General features: G+C 46.1%; 1 protein-coding gene across 1 annotated transcript in view; it reads right to left on the bottom strand.

The window, feature by feature from the left end:
• Positions 1 to 2,540: 2,540 nt before the first annotated feature.
• CXXC4 (CXXC finger protein 4) overlaps positions 2,541 to 13,877 on the bottom strand; it is a 57,009-nt gene continuing 45,672 nt past the window's right edge. Inside the window, exon 4 of the mRNA XM_056349829.1 lies at positions 2,541 to 4,649. Within this exon, the coding sequence (XP_056205804.1) occupies positions 4,641 to 4,649 (9 nt within the window). The 3' untranslated portion in view covers positions 2,541 to 4,640. The remainder of the gene's footprint in view (positions 4,650 to 13,877) is intronic.

The following is a 13,877-nucleotide window of genomic DNA, read 5'->3' on the forward strand; positions in this document are numbered from 1 at the left end:
GCCTTCAAACCGTCCAAAGCATCTGCTCAGCCAGTTGGTAGAGTCAGGTTTCTCTTGGGGAAAATAAGTTCCCTTTTGGGGGCTGGGGTTGAAACTGCTCTTGTGAAACATCTGCTGACAGCCCTGGCCCACATACCTATGTCTGTGGAAAAAAATCTCCCAGGAAAATTAGGAAAAGAATTGATGTTTTCTGTCCTTTTGGGCAAAGGTTGAAAGATAAATAATAAAAAAAAAAAAAAAAAAAAAAAAAAAGCAGACACACCGAACAGCTTTCTCCTGCCATCTTTATGTGTAAGAGGAGCCCTGAGGGTGGTCCCCCATGGGCGAAACGGGGTGCATCTTCAGATGCCCTGCTGAAGAAAGGTATATGGCATCCATGTGTGCTTCACAGACTTGCAGGGGAGCCTCTGGGAGAGATCTGGGTGGGACGGAGAAAAGGAGCCCAGGTAACAAGTCACAGTGTGAATTCAGCTGTTGCCTGTGAAAAGCATGGCTGAGAATCTAATTTTTGGTGTTACTTTGCAACACTTTGGTAAAACAAGCAGCCTCTCTGGACCAGCCGCAGCAGCCTTGCATGTTGGAGATGTACAAGGATGAGGAGATCAGCTCAGTGTGAGCACAGCATGACCGGCCATGGGGAAAGATGCGTGGGCCACACCTCCTGGGTGACCAAAGCACAGGTTAATTTTTAGCCACAGTGTATACTCAGTGTTGGGCACACAGTGCCCTTCCCTGCTATTTTACCATCCTCGGCAAGCAAACGTATCCTGGGCCAAGTTCACCCCTGGCCAGTGGAGTTGCACCAAGGTGCAGCAGGACCTGGCCATGGAAAGCTTGTTTTAAGAGGATGCTGAAGCAGGGTGCGGCGTGTCAAAGTGGGTAATCGGGGCCAGGGAGACCAAAAGCCAGGGAAGGAGGGTGCGATAGCTCTACTGAGGCCACATCAGTGGGACAGTGGAGCATAAACAGCCACAGAGGAAAATGAAGGCAGAGTATTTAAAGCCGGTGTGTATTTTCAAGGCAGAGCGAGAGACATCTACCGGTCTCTGCATCCCCCGCTGCCAGGGCCCCCTCCCACTAATTACGGCAAGGTTTCCTCTCCTTTCAGCTGACAGCCAGGGAGCGTAATTAGAGTCTTATAAAACCCCAAAAAGTCACAAATGCAAAAAACGGGCTAAACAATAAACACTGGGGGCTGAGGAAGGGCGGGGGCATGACGGCCGGGTAATGCCTTGGCTAAACGGTGCGCGCATTGACACTGTCACAGTGGCGGCAGCCCCGAGCGCGCCGGTAGCCCGCTGCAGACAGACAGCTCGAATTAATCCCAGGAGGCACGCGTGACAGGCGAGCCAGGCAGACAATTAGAGTGAAGGAGGAAATTGGAAATGGCAAAGGTGTGAACATATGTCAAATTACAACTAAATGATAAATTACAATTCTGTCATTGAAATAAGCAGTAATTAAGAAAGATTCCAGCTAGTCCTCTTGGAGGAAAAAGAGGAGGAAGAGGAGAAAGCAGATTTTCCTGTTATACAGCCCCCCCCCCTTTTTTTTTTAAATAATATCGTTTCCATGTATTGAGTGTATTGTTTCCATCCATCGCGTATGTTGGGGCTGGTTCATCCTGTTTCTTTCTGACTGCGTTCGTGTACTTAAAATATAATACCTTTCTTCCCCCTCCCCCCTCCCCCTCCCCCCCACCTGGCAGAGTGACGGTGTCAGAAATGAGCAGGGAGCTGATAGCAACTGATAAAAACCCATGCAGAGGGATTAGGAAAAAAAAAAAAAAAGCCCCCCCCAACTGCCCCCCCCGCCACCCCCAGTCTGTTTAAGCCGCCACACTAATTATTTTAAACAAGCCCAGTGCAGCACAGCTGACAATTAGGAAACGCTGCTTGCTGGCTCTGGGGATTCATGCGAACCCTCCTCATCATCGCTGGCTCCACGTCCTTCCCATTTCGGCAGCTGCGAGGGATGCAGGCAGGCAGGGCTGCCTGCCTTCGCCGCCTGCTCAGCCAGGGAATCACGACTCTGGAAGGCAGAAGCCCAACCCAATTTGGGGGCTGCGGTACCTGGGGCCCCTCCGGCCCCTGGGCACCTCCACAGCCAGTGGTTTTTTGGAAATGGGATTTCTCCGGTACGTGACCGCTATTCCCCAGCCAATGCTATCTGCAGAAAGCCTGTGTCAGTAGTTGATGGCACTTCCCCCCACAGAAGGGGAAAGCACGCCCGGGTAATGATGAATGTTTAGCTTCATGGTAGCACATTTTTCATGTGAAATTAAAATAATATTGTGTAAACAGCACCTTTCGGCCAAAGATCTGGAGGTGCTGTGTAAATACAAATGAGGTGTGTGGGGGGTTAATTGTCCACTATATATATAAGTAGACTTTGTACCTCAATATGACCCTTTTATACATAAAACAGTTATTGCAGAAATTTATCTATTGACAATAATTGTTTAAAATCCACTAAAGCTGGTTTAGCGTACAAATCAATACTAAATCTCTACAAAGCAATCGGCTCTCTTTGCGTTTCATTACACCTATTAGGTTTAATTAATCTGCAAATGGAGTGACATAAAGATTTTTTTAAACAGCAACATAGGCTAATTACAGGTCAAAGGCTTTTTATACGCATCCTTATAATTTCTTATGTATACATCCATTATACGCAAATGGGTAAGAGATGGCCTATAGGTAGATTTGCACATTTACGTTCTGGCTTTGAAATGTAAGGTTTTGCCCCATACCTCTATACTTAAACAGGAGAGAAGGGATAAAATAATTCAAAGAGTTAAATGCATCAGCGTGCCTCCCTGACAGCGAGGTTGGCGCTAGTGACCATCATCAGGGGATAAATCATTTTGCAGCCACTGCAGCCAGAAAGTGAAGTTCAGATCCTGGAGAGCTTAATTAGGAAGCATGTTAAAAGTGAAAGGGTGAGAGTCATGTTAATTATGTGGGGTTCCTCTTGGAGCAAACCCAGGCAGCAACTGTGCTGTAAGGCTAACGTGGCATCATGTTATCCCCTGAATTAATCAACCTGCATTACTGGTATGACACAATGGCTTATACAAAAACCCCATCCAAATGCAATTGCAAATTGCAGAAGGAAGCTTGGATTTGATTATACTTGATTGCTGTGACATAACCGTATGTTTTTGGAGCAGCTTCATGCTCCAAATGGTATTTCAGACACCAAATGGGGTGTTACAAGAGCTCTCCAGTCTTGCCGTGAACATGCAGCCCAAAGGTTATGACCAGACCCTGAGGACTGTTGGGTGGGGGTATTTTTTCCGTCCTTAGAAAGGTCCATAGAATTGAAGTCCTGCTCTTGGTTATCACATGTGAGAGAGCTTTTGATATGAGGCACCAGCGGCTTTGTAGAAGAGCAGTCCAATAAATTTCTCTGCTTTGTCATCTTGTTGAGGGTTTAAATCTTGTTAAAATCCTAACTGTGGGGTAAATACATGTAACCCTTACCAATCCTGCCTCAAAATGAATGATGATGATGATGATGATGATGATGATGATGATGATGATGAAGAAGAATGAAGTTTAGCTTGAGTAATCCATCAGTGATGGTAATTAGGATCATGGTGAAACTTCTAGCTGTGGCTCTCTGAAGACTTTCAGCTCCCCCACTTCTCCCCTCTGGAATAACCACCACACTGAATTTCTGGAAAACTCTGTCAAAATGACCTGCTTTCAGACATTTGCCCCCAGGCACGTGTGACCCACCAGCAATTTTCCTTTAGCCAACCAGCAAACTACTGGGAGAGGGCACACACTGGTTCCCCAAGAGCCCTCTCTGGGGTTCGGAGGGGCGCGGTTCCCCCTTACAGGCACCTCCTTGTTCATGCATCATCTTGCTCAGGCAGCACAAGGAGAAATCAAATATGGAGGGGTTTTCGATACTGGTGGAGAACCCCATACCAGCACCTGTAAAAGTCTTAGACAGTATATCAGTGCGCTGTCAAATCCTTTTCAGTGATAAAGACCTCAATGATACATTTTTCCTACATATTCTTGGTTCACGCAGGGAAAACTCTTTAACTCTTCTGTGGGCTTGTCCCACAAAACCTCTGCCCTGTTAGTATTACTTACGACTCAAAAATGTTCATAAATCACAGTTTTCAGCTGTGATATTAGTCTATGAAGATCTGAGGTGCAATCAATAAGGTTTTACTAAGTAGTCCTTATAAATGATGTATTAGAGTAGTTGACAAAGGAGGTCTGAAACACTTCATCCTTTCCATAACGTTAAGTATAAAAGAAATTAGAGAAACCAGTGGTATCAGCAGGGAAATGGTTGATTTGACTGGTGATCGTGCCATGTTCTCTTGCTCTCTCTTTCTCCATCCACTCACCTCCCGTATGCCTGAAGGGTGGGAGGGTCAGCCTGTACTTACGTTTCAAAAACACCACATGGAAATTGCCTTACAGCTGATGCTGTTTCCAAGCTTTTCTCTTGGTTTGTGCTGTAAAGGTTTCAAAATCCAGAATTCTGTCCAGAGACCTCAACCCATTGCGAGTGCCTGGAGCAGGTGCCAGGAAAGGACCTCTGCGGCCATTTCCACAAGAACCCATTTTTCCGGAGGGGTTTCTGCCTTAACCCCACCAATATCTGGTATTGCGTCACCAATCCTGAGACGAAAAATAAAAATCCATCTCTGCCTTTGTCGGCCCACTGTTTGATGGGGGGGGGGGGGGGGGGGGAGGGGGAAGAATAGGAGGCAGGGAGCATCTCAGCGGAATATACATGTACTTGCCCACTAGACATATTAAAATGCAGCAGCAGCAGCTGTCATTAGCCACTCCAAACACTGAGTTATGGCAAGGAAAGCAGAGCTTATAAGCACAATGAGGGGGAAAACAGTATTTAAAGCCAGGAATATATTTGGCATTGATAGTACTCTGAAATCATTTGGCATGAGAATGCCACCCATTACAGAGATGCTTGAGCATGTTGTTCAACCCTTTTGCAGCCACAGGTCTACAATTGGGTGTGATCATCACACATGGAAAATGAATTTGCAGAAAAGATGGCCTGTGACAGATATTGGACAATCATTAACCCATTGAGGCTGTTCCTTGTAGATCCAAAGCAAAAAGGATAAGAACTAAACACTAATTAATCAGACTATTCTAAGAATCCCTGAAGATATATTCCAAAATTAACAGCATATAAGGTAGAAAAGTAAAGGAAACTGCAGGAAGAGGCAGACCAACTGTAGTTTACACAACATTCTTTCCACAGTTTTAAGAAAAAATAAATTATCATTGCAAATACTTTATCTCAACAATCTGGGACACTATTACTAAAGATTTTCTACCCTGACAAGAGCCCAGTATTACAGCCTTCAAGAATCTTGTATTAGATCACAGTTGTTTTTCACATTTTAGAAACCCCAAGTTTAGCTTCCATTTGAGATTAAAAGAACATAAACCTAGTAGTTTTACTGTTGCCATGCACATTAAATCATGTTCTAATAAGAAGCAGCTGAGTGCACCAAGCAAAGCAGATTCGGACAACTACAACCTCCTTCGCTCTGCATCGCTTTCAGAGATTGGAAACAGGCAGGAGCACATCACGTTTGCAAATGTCAGGCACCGCAGATACGTTTGAATTCATAAAAATGTCAGGCTAACTTGGAATATTGTTTTATGGATTCATTTCCGCCCTGTCCTTCCCCCATCCCTCCACACTTTCAGGAAACCTCCTGTGATAGCGGTCACTGGACTTCGCCGTGCCGCTCCAGTCAAGCTGTCCTGGCCCTGACTCAGATAGCTGTCTGCAGCTGCAGCACATTGATTTATCTCCCCACTGGGGTTGCAGATGATGACCAAAACACCAGAGTAATTTAGGATTTGTGGTCATCTGTATAATCTGATTCCCGCTCCCACCACCCACCCACCCACCTTATTTTTTTATTTTCAAAACCTATAGATGCTTCAGAAGCCAAAGTAATGCTTCAGTCTATCTCCTTCCCACCAGTGTTCTTTGAACTTCATTTCATAACCATAATGCTATGGTAGCAAAAACATCTGAAAAGGATACAGCAATTCGCAGCAAATTAAAAAAAACGTGTCCCAGAGTCTACGCAAAGAATTTATAGTCAGCAAATGAGTATGGAGAAGCCAGTACACAAATCATAGTCCTGATTCAGCAAATATTTGGCAGGTAACCTGATGTGCCCTGCAAGCCCAGAATGAAATAGGACAGGGAAAAAAGCTGAAGGAAGAGACAAGCTGGGAGCTGTGCTGTTTGGGGAGGAAGCAAGAGCATCTTCCATCATCTTTTCGAGAGCGAAGGAGGGCACTGCAGACCAGCAGCGAGTCCACAGTGTGTTCATCAACCACAGCAGCTGCAACATTTACCAGTGACAGCACCTTCAGCCCCGCTCTCCCCTCACAAACATACTGTGCCCTACAGCCACAGGCCCAAAGCTGCTGTACAACACCCTTAGGCACGGTCACACCGTACCCCTAGGCACCAGGCTGGGAAAAAGGTGGTGAGAAATTACATTGAGATGGAGGTAGGGGAGAGCTCACCCCACTGGAAGACAAGGGTGGGACCTGAAGTTCAGCTTCAAGGAGCCCACGATGCTCCAGCCAGGTCCCCCTCCTCCAGGGAGACTGGCATGGAGCTGCAGAGTGTGAGAAGCTCCTGCCAGGGTCAGCTGCATCAGCGCCAGGTGGTGGGCAAAAGCAATGGGAGACCCCACGGGACCCCCACTGCAGCCCCAAGCCCATTGCTACGGGCCCAGGGGTGCATTCCCAGCCCCCTTCTCCTCTCTGGTTTGGGTCCCTTGGGCTGGGACCACACACAGAGCCCAGCACAGGGGGGGTCTCTCCCTCCCCTGAGCCCACAGGTGCCACACCAACACAGAGGCCAAGGGGTGACAAAAACATCCAGAGTACCGGGCTCATCCATGACACTGCCGCTTCCCAAACTCCCAGGCAAAAGAGACTATCATTACCCACTCTTAATGAGGCCCTTAATGATGATCCTGTTGCTCGGTGACTGGCACATTACCGAGAGGTGCATATAACAACGTATATCCAGAACTGCTTATAAATTGGTGACCTATTCTAACTTACACTTGCTGAGGACCTGACCCAAAATATTTATTCCTTCGTGGAAAACAGATACTTCAGGTCTCCTAATGGTCTCCAATGTTCCCAGCTGACCCAGTTTGGAGTGTGAGCTACACTCAGCCTTATTTCAGCGCTGAACTAGTTCCATCAGAAATGGTTTCCTTTAAAACTGCTGCTAACAAATGACACACCATGAAATGTTTAAATTTTTTTTTTTTTGAGAAAGAGAGAGAGAGAAAGCAATGGAACTAATCAGAAAACATACTGGGTAAACTGAAACAAGCATTACGTAACATCAATAGAGCTCCTAATTAATTCAGATTCATTCAGATTTTACAATCCTCTCCAGAATCTTTTCAGACGGAGGGGAGAAAACTATAAGATAATATAAAAAATACACGTAACTGCAGCTTCTGAGCATATTAATGGAAAGTAGAAAAGGCAGGAATTTTTCAGGAGCAGAATAGTGTCTACAGTGATAGATGCAGGGTACAACAAAATAGGTCAAGAAAGGGAAGTATGTGTAATGAATTATATAAAACTCTACGTATAAAAAGGAATGTATTGATGAAAAGTGATTTTAAAACAAAGGCTCAGATACAAATCATTAGTCCTATGGCTAAGACTAATATGTATTCTGCTGTAATAAGCGATGTCATTACAAGTGAATAACAATGCTGTAATGGGCGAGGAACCTCGCTGGGGGAGGGGATTATCAAGCAGTTAGGAAACCTCTGAATTATTTGCGTAGTCTTAGTTACCTCAGGTGCTGGCAGGGGCTGTTCCCACAAGGCAGCGGTGATGCCAAGGAACACGACGAGGGGAAATCCAAAGTTTGGAGCAGTGATGGGGATGCCTCTGCAGGGCCTCTGGTAGGGGCTGGCCCACAGGAGCTGTAGGAGGGTGCTGCTGCATTGGGCAAGCTTGGGAAGTGAAAGAAATCGCCCTACTCTTTGCTGGGGGAGCAGAAAGGACTGCCGAGTGCTTGAGGACAGAGCGAACCCCCGGCTGCATGCACCACTGCATCCCCACGAGCTCACCCCTCGCGTGTGCTGCCAAAGCCCAGCCTGCCTGCTGCAACCACCTTCTCTGCTTTTCGCACTTCTAATGCATGCCCAGCAGGCAGGCAGCGCGCATGAGCCCTCTCGCTTCCCCTCCTTCACGCCATTCCCTTGGCGCCAGAGCCCTCTGGCCCGTGCAGCATCACCACACGGGAGTGACAGGGCCTGATACGTGCTGTCTTGCCGAATTGGCGTCTCCGCAGCCGTGAGGGAATGGATGTGTAATGCTGCGCCGATACCAGCCGAGCAATATAATGCGGTGCCATTAGGAGCATTACTCATAGCTGATGAACACATACCTTTTCCAGTGAAACACATACATTCCAGAAAGAAATGCATAGATCATTTGCTGAAGCACATTTATTATAGCAAAATGTGTACCTCAACTAATGAAACGCATAGATCATATAGTAAAATGATTATGCTCATACCTAGCAGGCTCAACCATTTATTTATTTTTAACCAACTGATTTTGGTTAGGAGGCTGATGCAGCCCTCCCCCTCCCAGGGATTAGCAGTCCAAAACACATTCTTTCTTCGAAAGCGTATTTATATTCCCACGATACAAACCCAGGTTCCCATCCCAAGCTCACCAAAATAAATCAGCAAGGAGCACTCTCTTACAGGAGCTGAGCATCCAAGTTGAAGACAGTTTTGCTATTGAAGATGGATTTTGTTATTGCGTATTAGCGGGCGCTGCATCTGGTATGCTTGCTAATTAAAAATTATGGCTATGTACCATGAAACATTTTAGGCACTCTCCCTGAAATGTTAGTTTTGCTGCCCACCTGAGACATCTTCTGCAACCTTATTAGCATCTTCAGCCAGAAACAGGTTGAGTCAGTGCCCCTCCAGGGTCAGCCATAAACCAGACATTCCCAGTACATAAATTCAGTTGGCTCCAGCTTGCGCTTGCCCTGAGGAATGAAATGGGTCAAACACTTTGTTTATGACTAAGGAATCCCCTAGTACACACGTACCAACCATAACAGCTCAGCCACGCTGAGGCCGGGTGTAAATCCTGCAGCTATGCTGCAGCACCAACATCACTCACACACTGACTGATTAGGAAAAAACCCAACACCCTGACTCATCCCGTTCCATGGGATCCCGGAGCAGACAAAGGTCAGCCGGTCTCTTTCATGACTGCTTGTTTGATTAACGACAAAGCTGTATTTTGAAAAAATAAATGAGGAGCCTGTATTTTATTGGATTGGCCTTTCTTCTGCTGAATTCTCTCTGTTTGAACAACCAACCTAGGGGAGGGGGTTAAAAAGCAAATTATTTTGGGGAGTGAGCAAGGAATGGAAAATAGACCAATAGAAGCAAAAAGCAGCAGAAGATCAGGTACGAAATGTCTGCACTCAATATCCCCTTCCCCTTTTTTCTCCTGAAGTCCATTGGCTTCCAATTGTAGAGCGTATCGATTTGAATTTTTTTCATGTTAACTTTTAATTGTCTAGCTGCAGCTGCAGGGCAGCACCTTGCTGAGCCCATTTCCAGCCACCATCCCGAGCGCCCCACCAGCCCCAGCACCCCGCGCTCTCCATCAATAGGAAATCAAGCGACTGCTCGCAGAATAACTCTCCCTGCTTTTTGCACTTAGAAGCGAGGCTTTTTCAGCTTGCTCGCGTGTCGCCAACCTTTGGAGCAGCTTCGCCGTCCAACTATCAGCCCTGCTGGAGACTTTTTATCTTCCTTACAAACTTATCTTTCGAACATGCTTTTTAATGTGTAATCGTTGTTTGCTTCAGCAGGGGAGGCTTCCTTGGGGCTTATTGTGCTCCACTGGCCCTATTGTTGTGAGCCTTTCTGATAGAAAATGTTGCAGAAATACATGCGGGTCGGGCTGGATATTTGTGTTTGCATTTCATGGAGATAACGGCATTTTCCTTAAGTTATATGAGTCCCATTTCATTATTTTCATGAACCTCTCAGTGAACCTCAGGCTTCACTACATAATTTATGGTCCCTGATACAATCCAACGGTGTAATCTCATGATTTATGTGCTTCATTTATAATTTGATCATTTCAGTATAATATGTGTTTTCCTAGATGATTTATGTACTTTTTTCCATAACGTATGTGTTTCATGCCATGATATACGTATTCATCAGCCACACGTTATACCCCTGATGGCACTTTCCCAGGGAGGAAGGTGGGACACCCCAGCTCGAGGCCAAGTCCCGAGGTTAATTGCAATCAATTCACCTTCCATGCAATTACACTTCCATCTGTACGCGCCTGTGAAGTGAGCATGCTTAACGTCGTATCAGCGGGAAAGCAAATGTGCCTCTTTTCCCCTTAGAGCCAATAAAGCCAGCCGTGGCATAGGATTACAGGGGGACAGCGGGAACGGTTTAGCCCTCCTTTCTAACATTTCTATTGAGAAGGTGCTGAGAATAATTAATTATCTCCCCGTTGTGCTGATTAACACAGGTCTCGTTTTGGCATGTCGACAGAAGCGTATCCCAAATGCTGACGAGGCAGCAGCAGCCTGCTCTGATTTCTGGAGAGCATCCTCGTGCGGCACAAAGCCCAGGCTGAAGGAAAAAAACTTCAGGAAGACAAAAACACACCCCTCACCAATTCCACCACCCCACCCCCCCCAAATGAGGGCTGGAAGGAGCCCCAAGGACCACCCTGTCTGCCCACCCAGTGGGATCAGCTGTGCCCAAACTCTTCCCCACAGCGGCCAGCCCACCTCCTTCCTCCAGTCACATGCTTTCTTCCAGCGTTTTGCACCTTGACCATCCATCTCTCTCATTTCCAACCTCCCAGTCCCTTCCTGACAGGCAGCCACAGCTCCTAGCCCTGGCTGCAGCAGGGAGAGCATCACCTCGCCCCCGCTGTCCCACACCCACCATTTGGGGAGCCTCAGCCTCAATAAACCCCGTTCCTTCCCCCCTCCCATGCAGGACATGCTCCCCAGACTGCACATCGCCCCCAGCGCTCTCAGCTGAACTCTTGCCAATTAATCCATATTTTTCTTGACCAGCAGTGCTCACACCGAGGCAGACACTGCCAGCTGAGCCCTTGCTAGCACTGAGTGGTGCAGAAAGCCTTACTTGCCTGTGATTCCCCCCTTCGCTTCACCCGCTGAGGCGTTTCATTTTTCCACAGCCACGCATTGTGTTCAGCTTGTGATGCTCTCCAGCCCCAGCAGACCCTTTTCTCCTGTTGACCCACCATTTTGCTGTTTGTCACCCAGGATGTCTGTTGTTTATTCCTACTTAAAACCAGTCCTTTGCCCTTGCTTTACTGAACCACATCCCGTTTCCTCCAGTTCTCCCCACTGCCTCCCACAAGCATGTTGAACCCCTGCCTTCCTGTGGTCTCCCCACCTCTCCTCCCTTGATCCCTCTGCCCTCCCTTGCCCATCAAAGGGATACACAAAAACACCATGCATCCCACCACGGGGACAGGGCACATGGCTAATGGCTCATCGTGGGTGGTTTTCTTCCTCTCTTGGTCCACGACCCTGTGGCATCTTCAGGAGAGTGCAGAGTGAGACGGCATCAGAAGCCTTGCCGAGCAAAGATATATGATATTCATTGCCTCTCCACAAGGCTTATTGCCCTGTCATAGGAGGAAATAAGGTGAGTTTGACATGATTTGTTCTTGACAAATCCCTGTTGGCTGTTACTTATCTCAGTGCTATATTCTAGAGGCTCATAAATAATTTGCTTGATTATTTCTTCCAGCATTTTTCCATGCGCTAAGTAGACTGACTGGTCTACAGCTCCTTGGCCCCCTCGGTTTGCCTTTTTTCAAAGACAGGCACTCTGATTATCCTCTCCCAGGCTTCCAGGACCTCTCCTAGTAGCCACCAGTTCTCAAAAAAATACTGCCAACAGCTAATTGATTGTTTCTGTGAGCTCCCTCAGATCCAGTCTAGTGGAAAATATCCTGCTGTCTTCTTCTTCCACCCTAAACTCCATGTCCTGCTTGCTGAGATTAACGCTGTCAGCCTAGGCAACATTCATTGGTGATTACATGGGTAAAGCTGAAAGAAAAAAAAAATAAAGGCACAAAGTGCTTTTGTCTTCTTGGCATCACCTATTGCTGGCTTTCCCATCTCATTTAACAGTGAGCCACCCCTTCCTGGTCATCATGAGAAGTAACTAAAATACCTGTGGTACATATTTTTTTTCTTTATGTCATTTTCAGGTTTTATCTCATTTTATGCCTTTGACCTTCTCAGTTTGCCCCTGCAGCTCCACAGTGTTTTTCTACTCACTGACTCAGCCCTACTTCTCACAGGGTCTCACCTACAAATCTTTCATTTTACTGATGTCCATCACTGTTCTTTTTCTTTCTATGAATTATGAACCACATAATTTTACGCTTTGACTATCCTAACCCAACTTCTATTTTCACATTTTAAACAAAGTACTTTCTGTTGATAGAGTCCACTTGTTTTCTGTACTTGCTGTCTCAAACACCTCTTTCCAGCATGCCCAAGGTCACCTAGGACGGGTTGCATCGTACTGTGTTCCCTTTCTGACAGAAGCAAGGGTCAACTGTTCAACTGTTAACTTTCACTGTTTTCCATTACTTGCCCAAATCTGAGCCGAAATTATACATCGGGTAGAGCTGTGGTTGATACAGACAAGATGATGTGCATATCTGCATCGGAGTCAGATGTTTCCTTTTCCTCTCTTAGAACCGCTCAATAAAATGTATCTATATATGGATGTCTATAAATGTATGGATGTATAGCAAATATAAATATGTGGGTACGAAACAAGCTGGTACTTTGAAACCAGAAGGGGTGGGATGCCCATGTGAACAGGGTACTCCTCCATTACCAACGCTGCTCATTTTCAGATATCCCGGCTGTGAGGTAGCGTGCCAAAAGAAATACCACCAAACCTCAGCTTTTTACCACGTGATGAGACAAAAGCCCAGTACAAGCTTGGTGTGTTACAACCCAGCTGTATAAACAGTAGGAAGCTGGCCTGTGTGGAGATGCTTTTAAGCGTAAGCCTGATGTGAATCCAGCCATGGTGCAGCCCTTCCAAAGCCAGGGTCTGAGGAGCAGGGACTTATGCAGCCTTCTCTGCTCCGCTGCCTGCTCTCCTCTTCCATGCAGAAACTTAGACTTAGCCCGTTGCATTCATGTTGCAACAGTGGTCTGCACCGAGGAGGAACATCTCTAGATTATCCCAAGACCTTGAAATTAAAAACTAGTTTGAGAGATTTTGATAGTATCTGGTGGGGACTCCCTCTTCAAGACACAGAAATCCTGAGCAGAGACTACTTCCTAAAAACATAAGAGATCTTTGTTTGATTGGAAATTATGCAAACAGCATTCAGGTCTGCACTATAAAAATTATAAATAAAATAAATAAATAAATAAATAAACCCAAATGCAACAAAACTCCCACAAAAAACATGCAGCCCCTCAGAGACTGTAATATACTTGTGGGGACCTGTGACTAGACCAGTTTTGTTAGATAATGTTTACTCTTCCTGACGATTAAAAGCATCTTTCAGGAATGTGGTGCTTAAAAGATCATATCTATATGCCAGAAAAGCTCAGGCCACTCGTATCTGAGATTAATTACAGCACTGGATAGGAAACAAATGTTGCTTTAGTACAAGCATTGATAGAATTTTGTCCATCTTAGCTAAAATCTGTCAACCAAGGACTGGCCTAAGGAAGCAGCCATCAAACTCCCACCACGTCAGTAAAAGACAAAGAAGAAT

This window comes from Falco biarmicus, chromosome 1 (assembly GCF_023638135.1).
Source record: "Falco biarmicus isolate bFalBia1 chromosome 1, bFalBia1.pri, whole genome shotgun sequence".
Lineage (NCBI taxonomy): Eukaryota > Metazoa > Chordata > Aves > Falconiformes > Falconidae > Falco > Falco biarmicus.